Source organism: Ursus americanus, chromosome X (assembly GCF_024610735.1).
Source record: "Ursus americanus isolate L20-20 chromosome X, mUrsAme1.1.p, whole genome shotgun sequence".
Lineage (NCBI taxonomy): Eukaryota > Metazoa > Chordata > Mammalia > Carnivora > Ursidae > Ursus > Ursus americanus.
In genome coordinates, this window is record NC_142164.1 from 25,146,576 (window position 1) to 25,170,970 (window position 24,395).

Consider the following 24,395-nt stretch of genomic DNA (forward strand, 5'->3'; position numbering starts at 1 on the left):
ATTTCAAGGCAGTGGCAGCAGAACATTAAACAAAGTGTGGGCCCCTTCAGAGCATGGGCCCCTGCGCGACTGCACAGGTCACACAGCCAGTGAAGATAGCCCTGTAAGATCCCTATTAAAGCTTTAGTGGAGCACGGGACAAAAAGAAGCCAACCTGTGATTTAAAATTGGCCACAGATGATCCACAATGCAAAAGAGTTGTATATTCATAATCATAAGGACTTTTTGGCTTATCTGTGCATATGCTCATACACACACATGCACATATATATCAGTTCGACTAAAATTACCATCTTTTCCCTTCACCCAATGCCAAAACCCAAAACTAGTTTGCTTTAATTTTTCATCTTAGGACCTATCGTTCTGGCATTGTTTAAGCACACATTTTCACTACCAGTTTTCATAACCAAATGACAAAAGGAGAAATGAGTTCTCCAGGGGCATCTAAAGACTCAGGTAGAGACAGAAACTGGATAAGCCATGGCCAACTACTAGCTAGGGATATTTGAAGCTGCCAGAAAGGGGGGAAGCAGCTTCGGGGTATGCAGTGTCATGAGCCAATACTCTCAGGCTTAGAACATTATGAGGACAGAAAGCATTTTAAATTCAAGAATCGGGAATCCGGGGTTCCAACAGGTAAGCAGGTTTAGCAGCTGAGAAAATGGCTGGGGTTTGGTATACTTGAACTAGACACATTTCAGTAGAGCATAAGCGCCCATGCTACCTCGTTTCGCACTTCCCGTTTTAGTGGCGTTCCAGGGTTCCAAGTTTAATGCACAACATCTGTGCTTCAGAAGAGTTGAGGCCAAATGTTGGGTGATATCCCATTGGTTAGCTCTGTGCAGAAACCAACATATAATGTGCACAAGGTGGAATTTACACTTGCCGCGCTCTAAGCAAACTCAGACTTCTTGGCAAACGAAAGGCCAGTTAGCACAAAAGAAAATATAAATTGGGCAAATCGATTTGTATTAGTCTCATGTGTCGTCAGTTGTTGTACAAGTGACCCAGTACTCCGAAACCAGCTTCCTGAGTGCATTTTGCACTCTGGGGACATAAACCAGCCCTCCCTGCGCCTCTCCTGGAAAAGTAAAGAAAGAAATTCTATCAGCATAGCTTAAGCCTTCAGAGAGCTTGTTTCTTCAGTTTTACAGCACAGCCCCCAACCCCAAAGCCGAAAGCTTAATGTCCGTAAACATATGGTCCGTACTCCTGACAGCAAGCACGCACTCCTTCATCCCAGTACGTACCCAGGACGCACTGACTGATGATCACTTCTGGATGCCAGTGCTCTGCTAGGTGCTCTGCTGTACTGTGTGAGGTGGAAGGCACTTGAGTCAAGTTTCAGCCCACATCAGAATTCAGTAGCAAATGCAATATCCACAGAATTATCAACCAGTGTAAAAATGAAGGAAATATTTTAAGATGTTCTAATGTGTTATTAACTCTTTGTTTGCAGTATCTGTGGGATATGAATATGAAACGTGCCCGGACTTTATTCTCTGGGAGAAAAGGACAGTCATCTTACAAGGCTTTGAGATGGATGCTTCTAACCTAGGAGGCTGGTCATTGAATAAGCATCATATTTTGAATCCTCAGAGTGGTAAGCAGCTTTTTATTTTAGTTTAGTTTCAAAGAATATATAATTTTAATTTTTAGTGTTTGAAAGATTTTGTTTATCTATTTATTTTAGGGGGTGGGAGGAGCAGAAGGAGAGGGAGAGAGAATCTGAAGCAGACTCCATGCTGAGCATGGAGCCCGATGGGGGGCTTCCATGTCACGACCCTGAGATCATGACCTGAGCTGAAAACAAGAGTCTGGAGCTTAACCAACTGAGCCACCCAGGCGCCCCAAGGATATACAGTTTTTAAATCACAATCTTATTTTTAATTTTTAAAGATTTGGGGAAAACCTAAATGTCTAGTAATAGGAGAATGGTTTAATAAATGTTTCTAGTCATGCAGTGGATTTTTTTTTTTTTTTAGAGAGAGCACAGGTGCACGCTAGAGCAGGGGTGGGGGCAGAGGGAGAGGGAGAGAGAATCTTATGCAGGCTGCAAGAGCACGGAGCCCACCCCAAGGCTCGATCTCATGACCTGAAGATCATGACCGGGGCAGAAATCCAGAGTCAGACGCTTAACCAACTGAACCACCCAGGCACCCTGCAGTGGAAATTTTTTAAATTGTGGTAAAAGAGCTGTAACAAAGTTTACTGCTTTGACCATTGCTAAGTGCACAGTTCAGTGACATTAAGTACATTCACAATGTTGTACAACCATCACCATTGTCCATTTCCAGAATGTTTCCATCATCCCAAAGAGAAAATCTGTACCCATTAAACAATAACTCCCCATTCCTCCTCCCCCAGCTCCTATTCTACTTTCTGTCTCTATGAATTTGCATAGCTTAAGCATCTCATGTAAAGGGAAAGATGTACATGTTTTTAAGGCTTTTCATCCATACTGCCAAGTTTCCCTCAAGAATAATAGTCCATTTCATGGTCAAGAGTGCCCATTTCTTGGGGCGCCTGGGTAGCGCAGTCGTTAAAGCGTCTGCCTTCGGCTCAGGGCGTGATCCTGGCGTTCCGGGATGGAGTCCCACATCGGGCTTCTCCGCTGGGAGCCTGCTTCTTCCTCTCTCACTCGCCTGCTGTGTTCCCTCTCTCGCTGGCTGTCTCTCTGTCACAGAAATAAATAAAATCTTAAAAAAAAAAAGGGTGCCCATTTCTTTGTACGTAAGAAGCTTTTAAAATATTTATTAATACTATTTTCTTAATGCAATATATATACACACATACATAGTGCTATGTATATGTATCACACACCTGCAACACATATTTGATGCGGAAAACTTGGAAAAGTACAAAGAAAAAATTACCTGTAAGTCCACGACCTAGAGATGGCCAATATTAGTATATTTCTTTTCAAATACAATAATCTGATTTCAAATTAGTGCTAGTATAGTGAGACCTCTTCACCACAAAGTTCTGTGAAACTGGCTTTTAAGAATCCTCTATCATCATTGCTCTATCCCAAGTAATTAACCAGTGTATCTGACACTAACCGACTTTTAAAAAGTAGAATATGTTTTATATAATCTAAGACTCCATCAGTTATGCCACAATTTTATGGAAAATGCTGCCAATTAAACTATGACATGCATTAATTGCAAGACACATACTTATTTCAGAGATGTTAAAAATGTGAAGCAAAATATGCACCTTAGGATTGTTGAATCATCCATGTGATATAGTTTTCAAAAGGCTTTGGTGACCTCTGTCCCATTTTAAATACAACAACCCTGCAGCGTGGCATTAATCCCATTTAAAAGACCAAGAATCGGAGGCTTACACGGTCACGTGAATTTCCCCAATGTTGCACCGTTCATAAGTGGCTAGAGCCGTGTGCTTTTTCTCTCTGCCACAGTTGTTTGTCCACATAAATGTCAGTAGATCCAGTGAGAGGCTAGGAACTGGATCAAGGAACAGTAATAGGTGAAAAAGAAGAGGTAGGAGGGAGACAGGAGAAGTGAAAGAATCTAAGGAAAGAGGGCAGTCCTGGACTTCACTTAGTTTTAAGTTTCCTAAGTCCTGGACTTAGGAAAAGAGGAAAAGGCAGAGAACCCGACACTGTCATCTTCCATCTTTGCCTTCTTCAAACCACCCTTCCTCCTGTCACTTTCTCCTAGTTTGTAATTTACATGTTAACTAAACCAGGAGACGGAACCACAGGTGGCCCTTGAGCCCATGCGTCTCTCAGACAAACTGATCTCACTACCCTGGTTGTAAATGCTTCATCCAAGTTCCTCCACCTCGTGGGTCCTACTGGGGAGTCGGTCATTGGTGTTCCCATCCAGCTTTCTTCTGAACATCTACTGGGAAGTTTTCATTGCAAAATTGCATTCTTTTTTTTTTAAGATTTTATTTATTTATTTGACAGAGAGAGACAGCCAGTGAGAGAACACAAGCAGGGGGAGTGGGAGAGGAAGAAGCAGGCTCCCAGCAGGGAGCCTGATGTGGGGCTCAATCCCAGGACCCTGGGATCACGCCCTGAGCCGAAGGCAGACGCTTAATGACTGAGCCACCCACGCGCCCCGCAAAATCGTATTCTTTTCATCCAAAGAGGCAGACTCTGAGCACCCTTTAGTAGAACATGGACTTTGGGTTATTTCTCCAGGACTGGGGATGTGACTGTCTTAAGACAGTTACACTCTTCCATCCAGCCGTCCTTGTCTGCATCTGACCTTTATGAAACAGCTGGCTAAGGTCAGGTTATCTCGTAAGGCCATGAACTGACCAAGGCTAAGAGATCCATTTTATAATCACACTTAGATCTTACTTTGTTTGCACCATCGTTGAGTCAGCCTGAGTCAACCAGCCACACAGGCTAGGAAATTTTGATTGGCAAAGCTAACCAGGTTTGCTTCAACCACGGCACACCACCTACCATAGTCCCGGGGGATACCCCGAAGGTAAATGAGTGAGTCCATTGCCATGTGCCTTCATTATCCTTCCTTCCCCTCTTTCAAGGAACATTTTAAATTCCATTTCAAATTGTTTGTTTTTTTAAAAAGCAAAGATTCAGGCACAGATATAAAATGTCAACTTTTTTCTGTTGTCAAAAGGAGAATCACAGTTTTAAAAGTACAAAAACGAAAGGGCAGATACCACTTATTAAATTATGAGGTTTTTTGTTTTGATTTGAAAGAGTTTGACATTTTAAGCAGCCGTTTCTTTTCCCCTCACTTTTATTGGCTTGTATGGATTGTCTCTTACAAATGCCTGTCATTGACATTAAGCACAAAGTGGGAAATGACCTCAATCGAACCAGCCCCCAGCTGTGTGCTCCCAGCCCTGTGTCCTCTTACCATTTGCTTCACACAGGCTTAGAAATTCAGAACAGAGGGGAGCCATTGAGGAAGTTGGCTTTGGGGCCCCCTCTGATTTCCACAGATGTGTTCTCTCCACCCCTACTTCGCCAGTAATCAGTTTTTAGGCAATTGGTACTGAGTTCTTCCTGAGAATCTTTTTAACACCTTTTTTGAAGTATAATTTATACACCATACAACTCACCCACTTTACAAGTACACGTCAGTGATTTTTAGTAAATTGTAGAGTTGTGCATCCAGCAGCACAACAGTTTTAGAATATTGTTGTCACCCCAAAAGGATCCCTTGTGCTCACCCCAGACCCACTAAATCTGCTGTCTCCTGAGAATTTTATTCTGAGAAAGAAACCTTATTTTAGATAGTTTTTTTTTAAAGGAACATTTGTTCATTGTATCTTCTCATTTGTAGGCACGTTGTATTTCTAACCAAGAACTTGTCACACTTGCCAGGCAACAGATCTGAAGCCAGCTCTGCCACTGCCTTTCAGCCTGACCTTGGACACGAACACCTCTCTTGGGATGTTTTCGAAGTCTAAATCCCACCCACAAAGGCAGTTTTAGAAGCAGGAATGATAAGTGTGAAGGAGCAGCTTTGAGAAGACCAATTTAGAAAGCAATGCTCTTTCCCCCTCAGGTCAGACAGTCTTTTCTGACTGATTAAGGCAAGAGCGACCGTCTTTCCAAATTCCCCCACTCCGCTTCTTTCTGGAAAAAGCCTAACTCTTCAGGCACCCTGTTTTTTTGATCTGAGACAGATGGCAGATTAGAAACAAGAATCTATCTTCCCCCAATTTCCTCTCACTGGTTAAAAAGACACCTGTAATTAGATTGGATGTCTGCTGCCATTCACTTCTTCAGTTTTTCTTTGGTTCCAAAATCATTATGCAGTGGGTAGTTTCTAGAAGGCAGTGTTTTCAGACCATTTGTCATTTTAGTTGCAGCAATTGTATTTACCTGACAATTAACCATTGGTTGCGGAGAATTGTTTCCAAATATCATACCTGATATATATAAATGGTTTCTACTTTCCGAGATTAAAAAAAAATACCAGGAACTTGTGTTTTTCAATATTATTCCTTCAAAATACATCTTCTTAGTGATTACAGAGAGTACATAGCCTTATCTTTTAAGAGAAATCAGTTCTTTAAAATTATGAGGAATAAAAATGTGTACATGAATCATCTGTTACAGAGATAAGCTATTTGTTATAGTGTATCTTTGTCTCAAACATATGTCCTAGTGTGTCCTCCCAGTTGGGTGTTAAAAAATTATTAGAGAAAACAATCCAGGGTACTAATTGGATATCGTCATCTGACTGAAATGGATAAAGAATTTCTTTTAACTTAGCCTCCAAAATAGGCCAGTAGTTTGTCGACAAATGGCTTTACTGGGAGGGGAAGTAAATTCCCATTGATCACACTGGCATATCTCCCAGTTTGTGTTTATATCCTCTCAGTCAAGTCCTAAGAGAAATATGTATTGTGTCCCTCGTTGTTCATAAGTCTGAAAAATGGTTTCTTCTTTGAAATCAGCATAAAGCACCACCCACTGGCTTCCGAGGGGAATTTTTATTTCAAACTTATTTATAAGCTTCAAAAGAAGTTCTGAGCAAGGTAGCAGGAGGGTATGAGTAGTGCGTTTAAAAGTATGCTTAACTTATACAACAGACCTGGCTTTTTGGCAGAGAAAAGGCAAACTTAAGGGAGAAAATGCACAGTAGGCACCACTCCGTAGGGTTTCTTTGTTGACTGTCAACAAGACACCCAATCCGTAGCAGGAAGTTGGCCTTCATATAAATAATGTGCGTTGTCCTAGGATCATTTGATCCTGTTTTCAAAATGAGCATGTGTGGCAGAATAAACTGGAAGGGAGGCAGCAGTAATTGATCAAGATTTCCAGGAACATAAACAAAATATTTTCCAAACAACCTTTTGCAGAAGAATTGGTGTTAAATCATTGTTGCTAGATGGTATGCCCCCGTTCTATGTAATGGAAGGTTAAACAGATTCTTGAAACAACAAAAACACCCTTCAAAATGATCTATTTTTCCAGGGCAATACAAAAGGGGTTTGCCCATTTTTGTTTTGATTGCTTCAGCTTTAAACAGGAATGGTAATTTCAGTACACGGGCACTTTAGTACCTTGCATGAAAGCAAGACATCAATTGTTGAGATGTAATCAGAAAGTACATTGCCTTATGTTTTACTTCCTTTAATCATTCTTCTTCTTTGATGGAGTGCTGGGCTTTCTAATAGAAAAGGGGAGTTTTAGAATTGCAGGCTTAGAAGAATGGTTTAGTATAGCCATCTTTAGTTTTTAAATTGCCAGGAGCCTGGTAATAACATGTCATTTTGAAGGTAATTGTTAACTATACCATTATACTGATATAAAAAAGATGGAGATCTACCTGTGAAAATAGATGTTAATAGCAAATCTGGTATTTCCAAGCCAATAATTGGACATATTTTTGAATGATATACCCTATAATGCATTGCTGAAATACAGACATGCTAAACAGTTGGTTTCCTCATTTGTTCGAAAACATATCATAGTCTCATTGGTAGGATATTCAGTTTGTGATCATCAGGAGGTTTCTTTTCGATGACGTTGTATGACCATCATCCCAGTTCTCATTCACTTCCTCCCAATTCATTTAAACTATAGTGTTGATTGCACTGCAATTAAGTGTTTTTTGGGAAATGAAGTTCAGTCCTATTAATCTTACTTAATTAACTGTTCGAAATCTGACAAATTTTTTTACTGCCTAATAAAGTTATTAATAAAATTAATAAGAAAGTAGTGATCCTCGAGCTATCTCACAGTTCTGCCATAAAAGACCAATTTGTTGGGGCATCAACTCATAGCTGCCCCTGCAGATCGTATGTTGAAAAAATAGCCAGAAATCACCTTGGGAGGGAGAGTCGGAATACCTAGACTTGAAATGCAAAGGCTGTATGACATGTGGGGTTTGTTGCCTGGAGGCCCTTCCAAGCACATATTTGGTGTTACGGTCTTGTGCGTGTTTTACCCTCTTATTTATTTTGGCCAGCACCATTCCTGTTTCAGATTGATCACTGGTGTCTGTTGTAGGACCGTGGGACCAAAAGTTGAAAGAAAACTGAGGAAGACATTTCAGAAAATGTTTAGGGAGAGTAACAGGCAATCCAAGGAGATAGATAGCAGGGATCATGGGAGAAAAAAAGAAGACTCTACAAGATTACTGTATTCATTCATTTGCCGTCAGTGACTTCCGTCCGACACGTTGGCATGTCTTCTCACAACATGGATGTTTTACCTGCCCAGGCCCCTTGTGAGCAGACTGGAGCACAGCAGTCCTTGTTCCTTAGATTTTCTGCCCAGGTTCAGCAGGTTTGCAAAATCACTGGGATTTGGACAAGGAAACTACAAGACTCAAAGCCTATTTTGAACATTTACTGAGCTCTTATAATGACTTGGCCTCAGGGATTGGCACTAAAATGCAGAAAAGAGTAAGACAGAAGGTCTGTCTTCATGCAGCCCATGTTCTAGTGGGAAAGATAGAGAAGCAGTGAAAACTGTACCATACAACATACTTGGTGTTATAACGGAGCTATGGAGAACAAACCGTGGGCACAAAGAAGAGGGAGTAACTCATTCTGCCTGGACAGAGCACTGGGGAAAAATTGAGCTGAGCTTTGAAGGATAGGTAAGAGTTCCCCAAGCAGACAAGATGAGGAGGGCTTTCAAGACAGAGGGAAGGGCACATACAAAAGCAAAACGGAATGGAAGAATGTAAAAGTAATTGTAAATGGTTCACTGTCATAGGAGGTCAAGACACAAATAAGAGGATGATGAGACTAGGCAATGCTCAAGTCATGAAGGACTCTGTATGCCTTAATAATAGGAAATGTGCACCTTATCCTACAGAGGATATGGAGCTCTTGAAAAATTCTAAGCCACACACTAAAACAATCTCAATGGCAAGAGTTGGGCGGGGCGGAGGGGGAGATGGTTTGGAGATAGGTATGCGTGGAGACCGGGAGACCAAGAAGTGAAGAAACACTGAACCAAGGCAGTAGTGGTAGGAATGGAGGTGACAAAACTGGCTCAGCATGTTTTAGGAGATAGACTCAAAATGGGTTTCATAATGAATTAGGTGTAGCGAATGAGGAAAAGAAGAGCCGCGGTCACGCCCACATTTCCAACTTGGGTGAACACGTGCGTGGCAGTACCACTCCTACGATGAGTAGGCAGCGCAGGAGGAAGAGCAGGGTTTGGTAGGGACGCAGAAAAATAGAGTTCCCTTTTACACCTGTTGAGTTTGAGGGGCCTGCTAGGCATCCGAGTGGAGCGATGGAGCAGGAAATTGCAGGGCAGGTGCCAACTCTGGACAGGAGAAGGTTTCAGCATATAGCGATACGAGTGAAAACTCTGAGAATGGATGAGATTGCCCAAAGAGGATGCCTGCACAGTATTTTCCAGCATTTTCATAAGTCAGTATCTCTATTTCCTGCACTGATGATAGTGAGATATGGTCCAAAAGAGTGGAAAATTCAAGTTCCTTTCTTATATCTTTGAAGTACTTTCTAGCAGTATGATTTTTTTCTTTTCACAGAAGTAGATTACCTTCCTGATGGTGTTTTGCTAAGGTTAATATTAAAATTGACTGATACTTCCTTTTCAGGAACCAGTCAGTTGCACAGTGAGGGTAATTTGAAGTCAGACAAGTGTGTGCAGGGCATCAGGAGAAAGTCAGCCAGAGATGAAAAATTAGCCCCAGATGATTCACAGAGCCCAAAGTGAACAGGAGATCATTGGAAGTTAGTCATCAAATGCTTTATTGAGGCATTTAGAATCAGCACTAAAGGGCCTGGATGTGTTAACCCATATCCCAGGTAGACAGACTGAGGCCAAGTGTTACGCTGCTGTTCGTTGTGGCTGTGCAGTTAAAACTACAGGCAGTGTGCTTCACTCTCAGGTTCTTTTATGCCAGGCCAAATCTCGATACTGCTTTGAATAATAAGAGAGAGATTAAAATGTTGCTGAGAATACTGTGTGGTAATTGGTTTTTTTTTTTATTCTCTTTTTTTCTTTGTTGAATCTAGGAATCATACATAAAGGGAATGGAGAAAATATGTTCATTTCCCAGCAGCCCCCAGTCATATCAACCATAATGGGTAATGGACACCAGCGGAGTGTAGCCTGTACCAACTGCAATGGCCCAGCTCACAACAACAAACTCTTTGCTCCTGTTGCCTTAGCTTCTGGCCCTGATGGTAGTGTGTATGTTGGCGACTTTAATTTTGTAAGACGAATATTTCCCTCGGGAAACTCCGTTAGTATTTTGGAATTAAGGTAAGTCTCCTCTAATCTCTGTTTCCTTAGTGGATGAGGAAAAGGCAAGAATGCAATAACATGAAGAGAAAGACATTGCCAGAAAGAGCAGAAATTGCAGTTGCCCATATTGTAGCCCTGAGCTGAGATGCAGGAATAGGGACAAAGGACATAGGTCAACATGGCCACTCTTACTTAAAGGACTTTGAGCACTCCTTTGGATACCCAGGAAGTGTTGACATCCCTGTATGTGTGGCCTTCCCTGTGGGCATTGCCATCACTGACATGGATCTCAGTACTTCCAGGTGGTCAGGTAAGTCACTCAACCTCTGCTGGTCACAACGAAGACTGATCAAAAATATCTATTTCATTCTAGCAGGTAGAGGTAATACCAGATCCAAAAGCCTACATTTTCTAGGTTCTCCAGGTTCAATCTTTTGAAGTGGTCACTTCATAAAAAAGAAAATGGAAGTCTGTGTTTGTGTGCCCTGATAAGGAAGGAAGAACTCGTTTTTTACACTTAAAAGCTCTGTTCCATTGGGGGAAAAAAAAGATGAAAGCATTCATCGTTAGACTTTCTCACTCTGTTCTAGGAATTTTCTTAAGAGTATAAAGTATTTTGACACCTTTTGAAAGGAATTCATACCTTCTGGTATTCCATGTTCTGAAGTTACACAAAGATTACAACTAAATAGACTATGGCTTGATCAGCTTTATTTCTCCTTTTCTGAGGCTACAAGATACAAATATATGCCTTCTGGAGTCCTAGAAAAGGGAAGCATCCCCTCCCGTTCCAGTGAGGTAGACAGACCTATTTCCTCTGTCCTGGGTAAATCGATAGAGTCTTCCCTCCAACTGGTTATGGCAGCTTTATCCCTGACACATACCTTGGGAACTTTAGGCTGAAAGTTTCTCTCTGTTCCAGAAGATTTTGATGCCGTCCTATAAACTAGTCCATAAAACAATTGTTGCCTCAGGCATCACTTCACTGTCTTAAAAGATAGTGACCAAAAATAGTGACTGGGAGAACAGAGACATTGATGGAGCAATAGCAAGGCCAGTCAAAACACATGAGAAGTCTTGGGTCATTTCCATTTAACATTATGTTCACACAAGCATGGAGATTTGAATTCATGAGGACATTCCTTGAAATTTTCCAGATTCTCAGGCTTGCTTTGGAATCTACATCCTTTTACTCAGACTGAGTTAGTCCTTCACACCTAGCTGGGGACATCTTCCAGTCCCAAGCCCCCATCTATTTTTCACATTAATTTATTCCAATTTTAATATGTTTCTTAATTATAATTGCAAACACTGTCATAGAGAAGAAAGCTGTTAAATTCCTTGACTGATAAAAAAAATAGACTGGAACATTAAGATTTTATGAAGATAAACCACATCTAGAGAGTCTAGAGAGGTACTAAGTCATAGCACCCTGCCCTAATCAAATGTTCACGTACCTTAGGATATCACACCTCATAGGGACTTGTCATTTCCAGCAGCATATCTCTTTGGGCACCTACTTACAGGAAAGTCAACGAGGAAGATACGACCAAGATGGTTGTATGCCCGGATTTAGAAATGATTTCTACAACATTCAACATTGTTTTCAAAATCCTAGGGCTGCTCCGTCTACATGATGCCAAACATTGTTGGAGTGCTGAACGATTCATTCACCATCCGAATGTTTCTAGTCATGCAGATATTAGCTGTCAGGTAGACAGAGACCTCGCTAACCCTGTAAAGCCTGTATAGCTAGCCCTGTGTAGCTAACTCCTCAAAGGAAAAAACCATAAGATTAGCGAGAAAAACAAATACTAAGACTAATAATCTTACTAAAAAGAAAACCCAGCTAAGTTTAGTCCTTTCCTTTGTGATTTAAATGCAAATTTACCAAAGGTGGGACAATTTTCATTCACTGATGACGTTCTCCTTTGCTCAGGGACCCTTAACAGTTCACAAATTTGCATTTTGGTCCAAAGTACCTTATGACCTTCAACACAAAGACATTCAAAGAGTAAAATAGCGTAACTTGGACCCCAATTGCAAAGTGATTTTCTCGATATAAAGAAAAATCCATTTCTGGCAGTGTGAAGTATTGTCCCATCCCTCTATTCATTCTTCCTCCACAGTACTGTTCTCTCACATTGTCACAGCTCTTCAAACACATAGGCAAGCACACGCCATGAGCTCACACACCCAGGCTCTCTCACTTAGCCTGACTCTCTCTAGCTAGCTCTTCTGAGCTTACATCCTCTCAGGCCCCTTTCAGAATCTAAGGAGGGCTGTGGGCCCTCTCCCCAGGGGAGAAAAAATAACATGTTCACACAAAATTGTGCATGTGTTTTCAGGGGTCCCATATTTCCCCTCTCTCCTGCATGTCCCTGCCTGCCAGCAACCTACCCCTTTCGTAGATTTATGGTTATGATTCCCTGGATTAGGCTCAAGCAGAAAAAAAAGTAGTTCTCTTTTGCATTAGGTTCAGGGAAGAAAAAAATAGTTTTCTCTTCTCTACTCTAACACTCCTGTGCTTGTCCATTAGAGAAATAAACTGATTGAATTTACAGGATCATTTTGACCTAATTGATAGGTAACTCCCTATTTTCCTATAGTCAAAACCATCAAACCAGTTTGTGTCAGCAAACATTATCTGTCATGTTTACTCAGACACTAGTAATAGTTCTTATTAGATTCACCTTTTTTAAGAACAGTGTCTGGCTTGCTCAGTAGCCTATACTGTGTACATTGCATCTTTGGCATGTAATTGGTGAATTTATATATTTGCTTTATGACTTCCAGGTTTAAACTTCCTGGGGAGAAATAAGTTGATATAATAAGCCTTTGCTATCTTAAGAAGCATAATGTTCAATGGATTCTATTGCATATAGATAGAAACTTTGTTTTGTACCAGGTTTTTTTTTTGTTAAAATCAGTTGATTTAATTGCTGCCGCCACCTCCCCCCCAGTGCGTATTAGTCATTTTACTTGGTTGAGTCATCCGTTTCCTTGGAAACACAGACTAATATAGTCTTTATGTTATTGGTTGCATTTAAAGCTGTGAATGGAAGGGCAATGTTGTCAATAGGTTATTACAGAAAGGGACAGAAAACATTCCATATCTTGACCCTTTGTCAAGGTTATTCATCATGTAACTTAACCACTCTGTTCTCTACCTCTCTATAAAATTGACTTCAAGTTAATATTTGAGCATCTTCTTACATGTCTTTTATGGTTTAACTTCTTTTAAGTTTCACAGATGTGTAGTTCTCAACCCAAAGTTTGATGACATTTTGTTTGCTCTGATATAAAGCTTGCTCCTACTGGATGCCCTTCTAGATTTCCTTCTCTTCCATTCTCTTGTTTCATAGTGAGCCACACTGAAAAATTCCAGGTGCCCCTTGGCATTTCAAAGATTGGAAGACCATAGATTTTTCCTTCCTCGGCTGTGCTGATCCAAACTGTCCCTAATTGAATTTCTTTCAGCTGACCTCAGAAATAATTCCATTTTCGTTGTTTGCCAATCATTTATTTCCTCTAGCTGGCCCCCCATTGGCTGAATGGGGAGGGTAAGGAAAAATCAGTTCTGTCGTTCTCATTAGCAATATGGCAAGAGCAACAGTATTATTTCTTGTTACTTAAGTATAAAGTACCCTTTTGTCTGTTTACTGCAGATTTCATCCACATATATACATCTTAGTCCTTTCTTCCAGTGGGAAGTTAAGGTAAGATGATAAAGAAGGGAAGATTAAGAGATCATTATATAAGTAGTTAAACCTAAGGGAATCTCAAAAATACATTCTCTGAAGATTTTTGTAAAGATACGTTCATTTCTACATGAGATAGTTTAGGTCTCGTTATCCCTGTGGATTTGCTTCTCACGTTAAAATTTCATACACACACATATTTTGGTAACACAAAAGGGACATCACAGATTTGTGGGCTTAGTGTTAGACAAGTCCATGGAGGTATCAGTGCAACATGGCACCCACTACATGCCTGACGTTTGATCACATCTACTTTGTTTGATCCCTTTCCGTTAACAGGCAACTTAAATGCCCCTCTAGACAGCCCATTGCATCTTTGGAGCGCTCTTTTAGAAAATCCTTCCTTACACTGAACTGAACTGAAATCTACCTTCGTAAAACATCCGTTCAGTAGCGGCAAATGTTAGCATCTGCAGCAGCATGGCAGCCACTTCTCTCTTGTATCTGACACATTTCCACGTGTGTAAAGACAGACGTCATAGCTTCCTAAGCTTCCTGTTCTTCAGTCTAAACATCCCCAAGTCCTTCAACTATTTCTCATCAATCATGACTTCATTTCTTTTTCCTTGGATTATGACCTCAGGGCCATGGTTCAGTTTTCTGAAACTAACAGGGATAATTATATAAGTAAAAATAGGAGGCACCATATCAAGTGCTTTGCAAGTATTCAAATATGAACAGCCCCCTTGCTTCCCTCTCATCTTCTAGTTTCACGAGTCTATTAGAAAACCCATTAAGCATGAATGGAAATGATTTATTCTTTATAAAAAAAACCTCGTGCTGTTATTGTTCAAGTTGCTGATATTCTCCAGATATTTATATTATCCTTCCCTTAAAATGAAAGAAAGATGAAAAATCAGAGCCTGGCAAATGCTTCTTGGTACCTTGAGTAGTTTGGACTCGACAAATGTCAATATGACATAAAAATTTCTCTTGAGATTCTACTGTTTCTTTTACAGTGACTGGTTAATATTTCCTCCATCGTTCTCAGGACTTGACTCTTGTCACTGACTAGGGATCGAGTAGAGCTGAAATAGCACCCACTTAGGGGCAGTTAGCATGAGGAAGGGCAGTGGCACTTGTAGAGCGCTCTGCTGATGGAACAAATGGAACCTGGACTTGGAGAGCTCTGAAGATATCTGAGAAATGACCAAGAACCATCCTTTTGTGAGCAGCACAGGAACAACAGATAGAGGAACGCTCCATGTAGATGAACTAGGTGGTGACCTCACCAGGGGGAGCTCACGCATTAGTGGCAGCACTCACCGGCTCCCTCCCCCTGACCCAGAAACATCTCCACTGGCCTTCCACAGTGCCCAAGTGCCACTCTAAGAAATCTGTTCCTTTGAGTTGAGACATTGCATCTCTAAGAGTCCCCAACACAGGAACCTCTGTTAGAATGACCCATCAAGCTAAAATCATCATTAGTCCTTGGGCATGGATTCATTTGTCGGATTGGTTTCCGAGGAAGTGCCAGCTGAAAGCAGGGCCCTAAAACACAAGACAGGTAAGAAGTGAGAAGGGCAAGGGACAGAGCCAGAGCATGAGGGAGGAGAGTCTTAGGTGAAGGTTGCTGGGGTTGGAAGCTCTAAGAAGTCAGCGAATGGCAGGAGTGGGAACTCAGTCTTCCAAGGAAGAATACCACGGAAAGATGAGTAGGGAGGGAAGACTGCTTTGGGACATTAAATATTTCTGGCTAAGCGTAAGGAAAGAAGCTGAGAATAGCATGTGAAACGAGTAAAGTGCTACGGCCACCAAAGAGCAGGTCAGGCAATCTCCCAGTGCCATGTCACCAGGCAGCAACTCCACAGTGGGCATATTCTCTCTTTCTCCATCCCCCACCTCACGAAAGTATAAAAGGAATGGGTTGAATACGATGCTAAGTGAAAGAAGCCAGATACAAAAGGGCACATATTCTATGAGTCTGTTTATACGAACCACCCAGAATAGGCAAATCCGTAGAGACAGAAAGCAGATTCATCACTGCCTGGGCATGGGGCAGGTTGGGAATAGGGATTGATTGCTAAGGGGTATGGGCTTTCTTCCTGAGATGATGAAAATGTTCTGGAATTGGATGATGACGATGGTGGCACAACTCTCTGAGTGTACTAGAAACTGCTGAATTGAACTTTTTGGAAGGGTGAATTTTATGGTATGTGAATTATATCTCAATAATTTTTTTTTAATTAAAAAAGAATAGATGGCCCTTCTAATCATCTTGATCCTGAGAAAATCCAAGATTGACTTAAAGACCCTACCATGGGGAGCATTTCTTGCTCGAAAAAGATTTGCAATTCCACTCCTTTCTCCTCCTAACTCGTGGCAAGCTTCAAGTCCATCGGTTGCCAGGTGGCAGTGCCTACTGATGGGCCCAGGCACTTGTGAAGAGCTCACACTGGCACCTCAGCAGGTAGTTAGCTGCTAGCTAGACAGCGAACTGACTTTGGTGGTGGCTCAATCCTAAATCCTTAACTAAAAGTAATTCTGAGACAGAACAAGGTCACACACTGGAAATAAATTCCGTCATTTTCACTTCCTCCTTCTGAGATGTTAATGAGAGAAGCTGCTCTGCATAGTACAGGACATCTTTCCAAATTCACACTGACATTATTGGCAGGATCAGAAGCAGCTGCAAGAAAGTCAAACCACTCTCCTCCCCACCCCTTGCCATCACCATTTCAAAACCCTTTGTAGCCACACAAATGGTTCTGTACCATGAGGATCTGTTGTGGATGAAGCTATGTTTTAATGAGGTCCTTCTAGTACTTGCACAACTAAACTTCCTTCGGGGAACGATTAGAGCCAGCCTGGAGCACACTCACCTGCAAATTTAGAGGCCACAAAAACAAGCAAGTGTCTAGTGGTAAAGAAACTAAAAGAGGTCCAAATGCCCGAGGCCAGGTTTTTAATCAGAGCTCCAGCCTTACCTTTATGACCTTTTGTGTCAACCCACAGGATGCCTACCCTTTTGAGGCAGGCCAGGGAAAGAGAAAAGTCAGTGGATCCTGACCTGTGGCCCAACTAGTAAAATGCCAGAAAGATTTTCTTTAAAAAGAGTTGAATCAGTAGGAGCGGGTAGCTTCAGATGAAATCATTCTGTATCTTCTCTTCTTCCCTGGCATTCTGAAGAATAAGAACATTTTCTAGTTTAGATAAAAAGATTTGTTACCTTCATGTTTTTTTAATGACATAAAGGGCCAGGTTTAAAAGGATTTTCAAATTAAAATGACTGTATTTCACAGATGATTATAGCCTTTTAATTCTGGGCAGATTTGACCCAAAGTCGGGCTTGTACACAGACTGCGTCCCCGATGTGAGAAGCCTCATCCCAGGTCCCAGAGTACCCTGTGCCAAGAGGCTTACCAATGAGGGGCCTCCAAAGTGTTCTGCTTCTTCTGACCTGATGGATCTGTCTTGCCGACCCCAGTTGCCCCCTTAGAGCATAGATCATCGGAAGACGCAAAGCCCTGGTAGTTGATGCACATGAAGTTTTATTGAAGGTATCTTGTTGCAGCCATTTTGACACCAGGGATATTCTGCCATGGTCTAAGAGAAAACCTTTATACTTCTGTTAAGTTTTGTAATATCGCTGAGTAATGTGCTACTGTACACAAGCCATGTCTCTGTCTTATCTCGGAGATCGTAGAAATGCCTTTGGGCTAGATTTGGGATATCCATTGCTCACAAGGCTTGATTTTACATTTTGGTAAAGTGACTTTCAAAACAGAGTCTGGAATGGTCAGAATCTTTGCAGTGGCTACTTGTTCAAAGCCTCATCCAGTGATTCTTAAACCTTATTCTGTATCAAAATCGCTGAGTTTATTAAAAATCAAATTCCCAGGCCCCACTTCCTCCTCGAGGTTCTGATTCAGTATAGTGGGGAGAACCCCAGGAAACTGCACGTGTGGCAGGAACCCAGGTGGTTCTGATGAAGATGGTTCAGAGAGAAAAAACTGCCTTCGAGCTCCACCCACCCACCAGGCAAGATATTCAATCGCCCTGACGCCATCTTAGGAGGAGAAGCCCGAGGGATTGGGTCCACTTTGGCTTGTACGTCTGACGAAATGATCCTCATGGAGTCTCTAATAGCCACAAACTGAGTTAGAACTAGGTGTGTCTGGTTGGATTCGGCTTGTTGAATGATACTGATGACTCTCTATTTGTTTTTACTTGCCACTCGTGGATAACCTTGTGCACCCTAGAAACAGAGATACCAGACATAGGTAAGCAAACCACACGGGCAGCTACCTAATGCCCCTTCTTGCCTGACAGGCCACCTCCTAATAACGGGCTAACAGGGAGATTTTACTTTTTAATAAGGTGAAAGGAATGCGAAAGCACATTTAGAAGTTAGGATTCAGATAAGTGTCCGACAAAAGAAGGGAGCTCCACTAAGTGGGAATTTGCTGAAGGATCAGACTATATCAAAAAGAAAACAAGAGAAGTGAGAGCTGGCAGTTCAGCACTTCATGGGAAAGCAAAGTCTTAAGTCTCATTATGTTTTCCTTAGGTGATATCACAGATGAGTCTGTAAGTTCAAATAGATTCAATGTTTTCAAGCTGCAGTAGAAAGAGAGGTGATGCAGCAATCTTCTCAGATCCAGAAATACAGTTGACGAGTGTATTAAGAGACAGTGACCACGATGACCTTCCTGAATAAGATTTTTCCTCTTTCCCTTTGTGTGACCTCATGGTTTCTATTTCTTCCCACCAAAAAGAAATAATAGAAAAACTTTAAACCAACCATTTACCGACAGTGGCACAGAGCTCTGAAATTAATCATAATGAGCATTTCTATTCAATTTGTTTATGCATTACACTTGTCAGAACTGTTCTAAATTACCTGAAATTGCAAAGGAGAAAATTGAATTTGTTCACTTCTGAATGCCAATTGTCATCAAAATGGCACTCATAGGGTTTTTAATTTGGATTTCGTTTGGGAGATGCCACTTCCTAAAGGCCAGTGCACGAGATCAGCCTCGCTACTTTGGCATAACTGATTCCTTAAGCAAATTAAGTTGGTTGTCAAATTGCTTACTGGTTAAGTGTTGCACAGTATTAATTATAAGCATTAATTGCCCATTTAACAATCTATGTGATTTTAACTAGCATGAATGAAGTGATCTTTGCTAAGTTGAAGGGCATTGCTCGAATGTAAAGCTAACCAGAAGGTGACAATAAGTCTAGCACTGAAGTTATAAAAGAAACCTTCACGTATCTCAAACTGCAATATGCATGTGGACACGAGGGATTAGAACAAATTGAAATGTAGTCCAGCAGTTTTCTTTCTCGGGTATGGCATGTTTTTAAAAAGTGGAAAGAAACCAATCTCCAAAGAGCTGAAGTGCACTTGGGAAGTGGCATGAATTGGCAAGAAATTACATATCAATATAGGAGACCTTCCTGACTGTTAGCTGTCAAGAAAATAACATTAATCAGATTTGAATTTTGTGTGTTGGACTATTCCATTTTCTAAAGGCCAGCACACAAAATTTTAGAACAGCCTAGCTGAGCAAAATAGGATATGTCGCTCAGTTAGAAGAAGGCAGGAACACCGATTTTTTTTTCTTTTGCCACCTTCAGAACTAAAGTATTCTGAAGGTACTTTGTACACGCAGTCACATATGATCTAATCTAGTCTCAGTCAGGGCATAGGCTTGTTAGTGACCCTGGGCAAGCCGTCTATGTGTCTGGGTTTCCCCAGCTGAGATTTGAGGAGAATGATAATTTTGACTTCCCTCACAGGCACATTGGGGATATTCAATAATAAATGAATGTAATGCATTCCAAAGTGCTTTTCTGCGAATAACATTTCTCTTGGAAAAATAGCCTATGGACTTTTCCTAAACAAAACATGATTAATCTGGCTCAGTTGAAACTTCCACCAACTGACTACCAAAATATTGAAGGTTGTTTCAGGGAAGGGTTGTGACCCCCTTTTTATTCTAGAAAGATCTAAGGGCACTGGAGAAATCTTATTCTGAAGGCAAAAATTCAACTAAATATCTAAAAACTTTTACTCAAACCCCTATTTAAGCAGTCTTTGCTACAGAGATGCCTGGGCTGATATGACTTCCAAATCAATTCTGGAGTCTGTTGGGGCCCTTTACAGTTTATTTACAGCAGCTGTCATGGTGGTTCCAGGGTTGAAGATGTCCCTGGAATCTACTGAATTCTCTTATTTGATGAAGTGAAGGTAAGTAGAAAAAAATCAAGTATTCCAATTGGATCTGATTTTTTTCCAATTATAACTATAAACTGGGTCTTAAATCAGTATCTGCTAGCCTTTACTATCATTAACATGCACAGATATGCTTTGAGGGCAAATATAATTACAAATACAGTCAGAAACATACCAGTCTTAAGGGCAACTTAATTACTCTGATGACCCACTCCCTGCCATTTTTCCTGGGCTAGGTAGCCAAAATCTGAACACTTCCGTGTATTAGTTAGTTTCAAGTTGTATAGTTTAGTTCAGCAGTAACTGAACACTGACCCTGTCAGACACTCTGTTGGTACTGAAGATAGAGAGATGAGTATGGTTCCTGCCTGCAAAGAGCTTACAGTGTACTTGGAGAGATGTGAAAGAAATAGTGTTTACACCCAGCACTCACATCTTGGTACCTTTCTCCAACATAAGGAACCAGGGGTCTTTAGCCAAATGATTCATTCCAATACTGGGGCAGAGACTATAAAAAGAGCATTTTGTAGTACCAAAAAGTAGATAAGGGCTAAAACAACACAAAAACAAAAACTCCACATTGATGGATGTACGTCCAAAGGTCTCACAGGCCAACAGGAAGAGTTCCCGGGGGCTAATGCCAGACCAGTTTGAGCAACAAAATAAAGTAGCATTGGCTTTTAATGCAAAAAATAAAACAAATATCCATGAGTCCCTACTGATATAAATGAATGGCTAAATTCATAAATAAATAGAGAAGAGATAAAGCTCTCATACAGAAGATTTCCAAATTGTTAATGTAGACATTCGACCCTCAAGGAGGTGGAGTATAACTCCCCAGTCCTCAAGTGTTGCCTTCACAGAGTGACGTCCTTCCAAAAAAGCATGATCTGGAAATTGGAAGAGAAAGAATAACTTTATACTGGAGAGAAAACTGACAAACTCTACCTCAGCCAAGATGATCAAGGTCAACATCAACAATGATAAGTCGTGTTGATTATTATGTACCCTTGATTTGATTTGATGAGAATGGCACTTTACCCCTGTGGTCTTCCTCTCCAAAACCTATAACCCCTGTCTAACCAGGAGAAAAAAATTAGACACATTCCAGTAGAGGGCATCCTACAAAATACCTGACCAATACTCCTTAAAACTGTTAAGGTCATCAGAAACAAGGAAAGTCTGAGAAACTGTCATAGCCCAGAGGAGCCTAAGGAGACATGACTAAATATAATTTGGTATCCTAGATGGAATCCTGGAACAGTAAAAGGACATTAGCTAAAAACTAAGGAAATCCGAATAAAGTATTTTAAAAATAAAATAAAGGGCTTCAGATTATCTTTAAAAACAATGCTAATACAATATGACAGGTGCTGATAGGTCTCATATACCTCCTCTCTGCTCGTATCTTTCCACCTCTACTTCTTTTGTCACATTCGACAGTCATACCCTGTTTGCTGATCTGACTCCCCCTTGGACCATGAATTTCATGAAGAAAGGGGCTGTATCACACACACAAGAGGTCTCCAGACCATAGAACAGTTCCTAGGCACATTAGTGCACTTAGTAAATACTTCTTAATGAATTAATGAACTATTACATGATACAGAAATGGTACTAAGGGGTGAATTTGGGTGAGAGATGAGAGGCTTAGACTAATGACCACGAAGATAAAGAGAAGTGGGCAGATTGGAGAAGAGTTTAGGAGGTAGAATTTTTAAAAGCATGATGTTTTTACTGGATATGGAGAATGATGGAAAGGAGGAGTGAAGACTAGCTCCTGGCTTGGACAACTGGGCATGGGACAGGGCTCGGGGCTGTGAGCACATCAGAGATAAACAAGGTCGCTTTCCTCCAAGCTCACATGGTCTATTGAGGGATACAAATACAAAAAAAAATTAATACAATATATAATCCCCAAAATAGGGGTAAATGCAGTGCAAATAACCCACACTGCAGATTTAGGGAAGGCTTTCTTTGGGAGATGACGCCTGAGTAGAACCTAAAGGCATGTGAGGATTTACTAAGTAAAGAAAGGCTTGTCTACCACACCGAGGAATGTTAAAAAGTTTTTAGGGTTTTTAAAGATGGGGGTCCAAACTTGGATCAAACAAAATATCCCCCAAACCGTTACTCCAGCCATTGTAAAAATGGAATTAGGAAGAATCAAAATGAATGAACGAGCTCAGCCATGTACGGCGATAAAAATATCACAAGCAATCCCATGCGAATATGTAATTGAAGAGTTTCAGGAATACCAAATCCAATCAAGGTAACTTTAACATCACCTTTAAAAGGTACAGCTGATTGTGATTATAACCCAAAAAAAAGGTCATATATAATCAGTTCTATTATGTCCTGAAAGAAGACAGAATGGATTAGAAAAGTGTGGTGGTCAGCTAAAAAAGGAAGCTTGGAGAGGAAAAGTTTGGCGATGCATCTCCCACACAGCCCTCTGTCCTTTGTATGCAACCCATCTTTCAATTTACAACAGGAGCCTGGAGGCTGGCAGGGCTCCCAGTGAGGCAGGAAACCTGGAGGAGAAGAAGTAGGGTTCTGAAGGATGGGAAGGTGGGAAGAGAAGAACTTCTGTTTGGGATTTGTTAAGTTGAGGTGACTGTGAGCCATCCAGGCGGGCATCTAGTAGGTAATTGGAGAACCAGGTATGAAAGCTACTGAAAAAAATTATTTCCCAGGATTTTCTCTCTTTTGCTTCTTTCTCTGCCCCCCAAATGGTTGGTATTGAAATGTCAGTTTCATTTCAGGTTAGCAGTACACGCTGAGGTTTTTTTTTTATACCCAGACCCCTTACTAGAAAACTGAAGTAGTATCCATCTCCTTAGTACATGAGAAAGAAGATACATTTATTCTTTTTCATTTCTTAAGAGAATTTTCCATTTGTGACAAAAGGTAGACCCCAGGGGATGCATGTTGAACAAACTGCTTTGAATAACTTTACTCTTCTCTTCTGTAGCACAAGTCCTGCTCACAAATACTATCTGGCTATGGACCCTGTGTCTGAATCACTTTATCTATCAGACACCAACACTCGAAAAGTCTACAGGTTGAAATCTCTTGTGGAAACAAAAGATCTGTCCAAGAATTTTGAAGTGGTGGCAGGAACAGGTGATCAGTGCCTTCCCTTTGACCAGAGTCACTGTGGAGATGGCGGGAGAGCGTCGGAAGCGTCACTGAACAGCCCTCGAGGTAAAAAAAAAAAAAATCCTTTGGTCATCTAAAGATTTCATTTAACTTCACAAAATCCCAAGACTGTTGCCATACTGTAGTCCATGTTTCTCAATATTGACTCTGACACACATTGTCTCTGAAGTCCATCCCAGAAGATAGGCATGGTCAGGGCTAATTTTTAGGTAATATGCATTCGTATAGTCATAAGTATTATTAAAATGTCAAAATGCTTCTTTTCCTTTCTGCCTAGGATAACAAATTCCAGTTTTGCGGGGCAGGGGGGTGTTGCCTTCTGTGGGAACTTGGCCTTACTTTCGTCTGTCCTAAATTTACTCCTCAGTCTGCAAGAGCCAATCCTCAATTCTGTTGCCTGGGATGTGTGAATAAGTCTGCGTTCTCTCAATCAGCTTCATGATTTTATAGACTTGAAATCATATTCCCATCTTAGGCCACTAAGCAGAAGGACAATCAGCTTTAAATCTGTTATCATATATTGCCCACCTGATCTCCTTAATTATTGAATCATTACTCTCTGTTCCTTCTCCATGATGGTGTGTGTGTATGAGAGAGAGAGAAACGTGCGCACGCACGTGCACACTTTTACTTTAGTAGGTTTTATGAAGTATTCATTTGGTGGGTTTTAAGAAGAGAATGTGGTCTTTTTAAACTATTACACAGATAAAACACATTGGTTGCAGAAAAAATAGAAAAAAGAGAGTGCAAAAAATATTTTTAATTCGGGGCGCCTGGGTGGCACAGCGGTTAAGCGTCTGCCTTCGGCTCAGGGCGTGATCCCGACGTTATGGGATCGAGCCCCACATCAGGCTCCTCCGCTATGAGCCTGCTTCTTCCTTCCCACTCCCCCTGCTTGTGTTCCCTCTCTCGCTGGCTGTCTCTATCTCTGTCGAATAAATAAATAAATAATCTTTAAAAAAATATTTTTAATTCAAGTTACCATAATGCTACCACATATAGAAAACAACTGTTAGTATTTTGGCATATATCCTTCTAGACTTTCTTCTATACATATTATATATTTTATTTTCTAATAATGGAATCATAG

At 41.0% G+C, this 24,395-nt stretch overlaps 1 protein-coding gene across 1 annotated transcript in view; it reads left to right on the forward strand.

The window, feature by feature from the left end:
- The window catches only part of TENM1 (teneurin transmembrane protein 1), a 760,590-nt gene that overhangs the window by 638,478 nt on the left and 97,717 nt on the right, over positions 1 to 24,395 (forward strand). Inside the window, exons 21-23 of the mRNA XM_087860146.1 lie at positions 1,460 to 1,603; positions 9,970 to 10,219; positions 23,118 to 23,350. Of these exons, the coding sequence (XP_087716272.1) occupies positions 1,460 to 1,603; positions 9,970 to 10,219; positions 23,118 to 23,350 (627 nt within the window). The remainder of the gene's footprint in view (positions 1 to 1,459; positions 1,604 to 9,969; positions 10,220 to 23,117; positions 23,351 to 24,395) is intronic.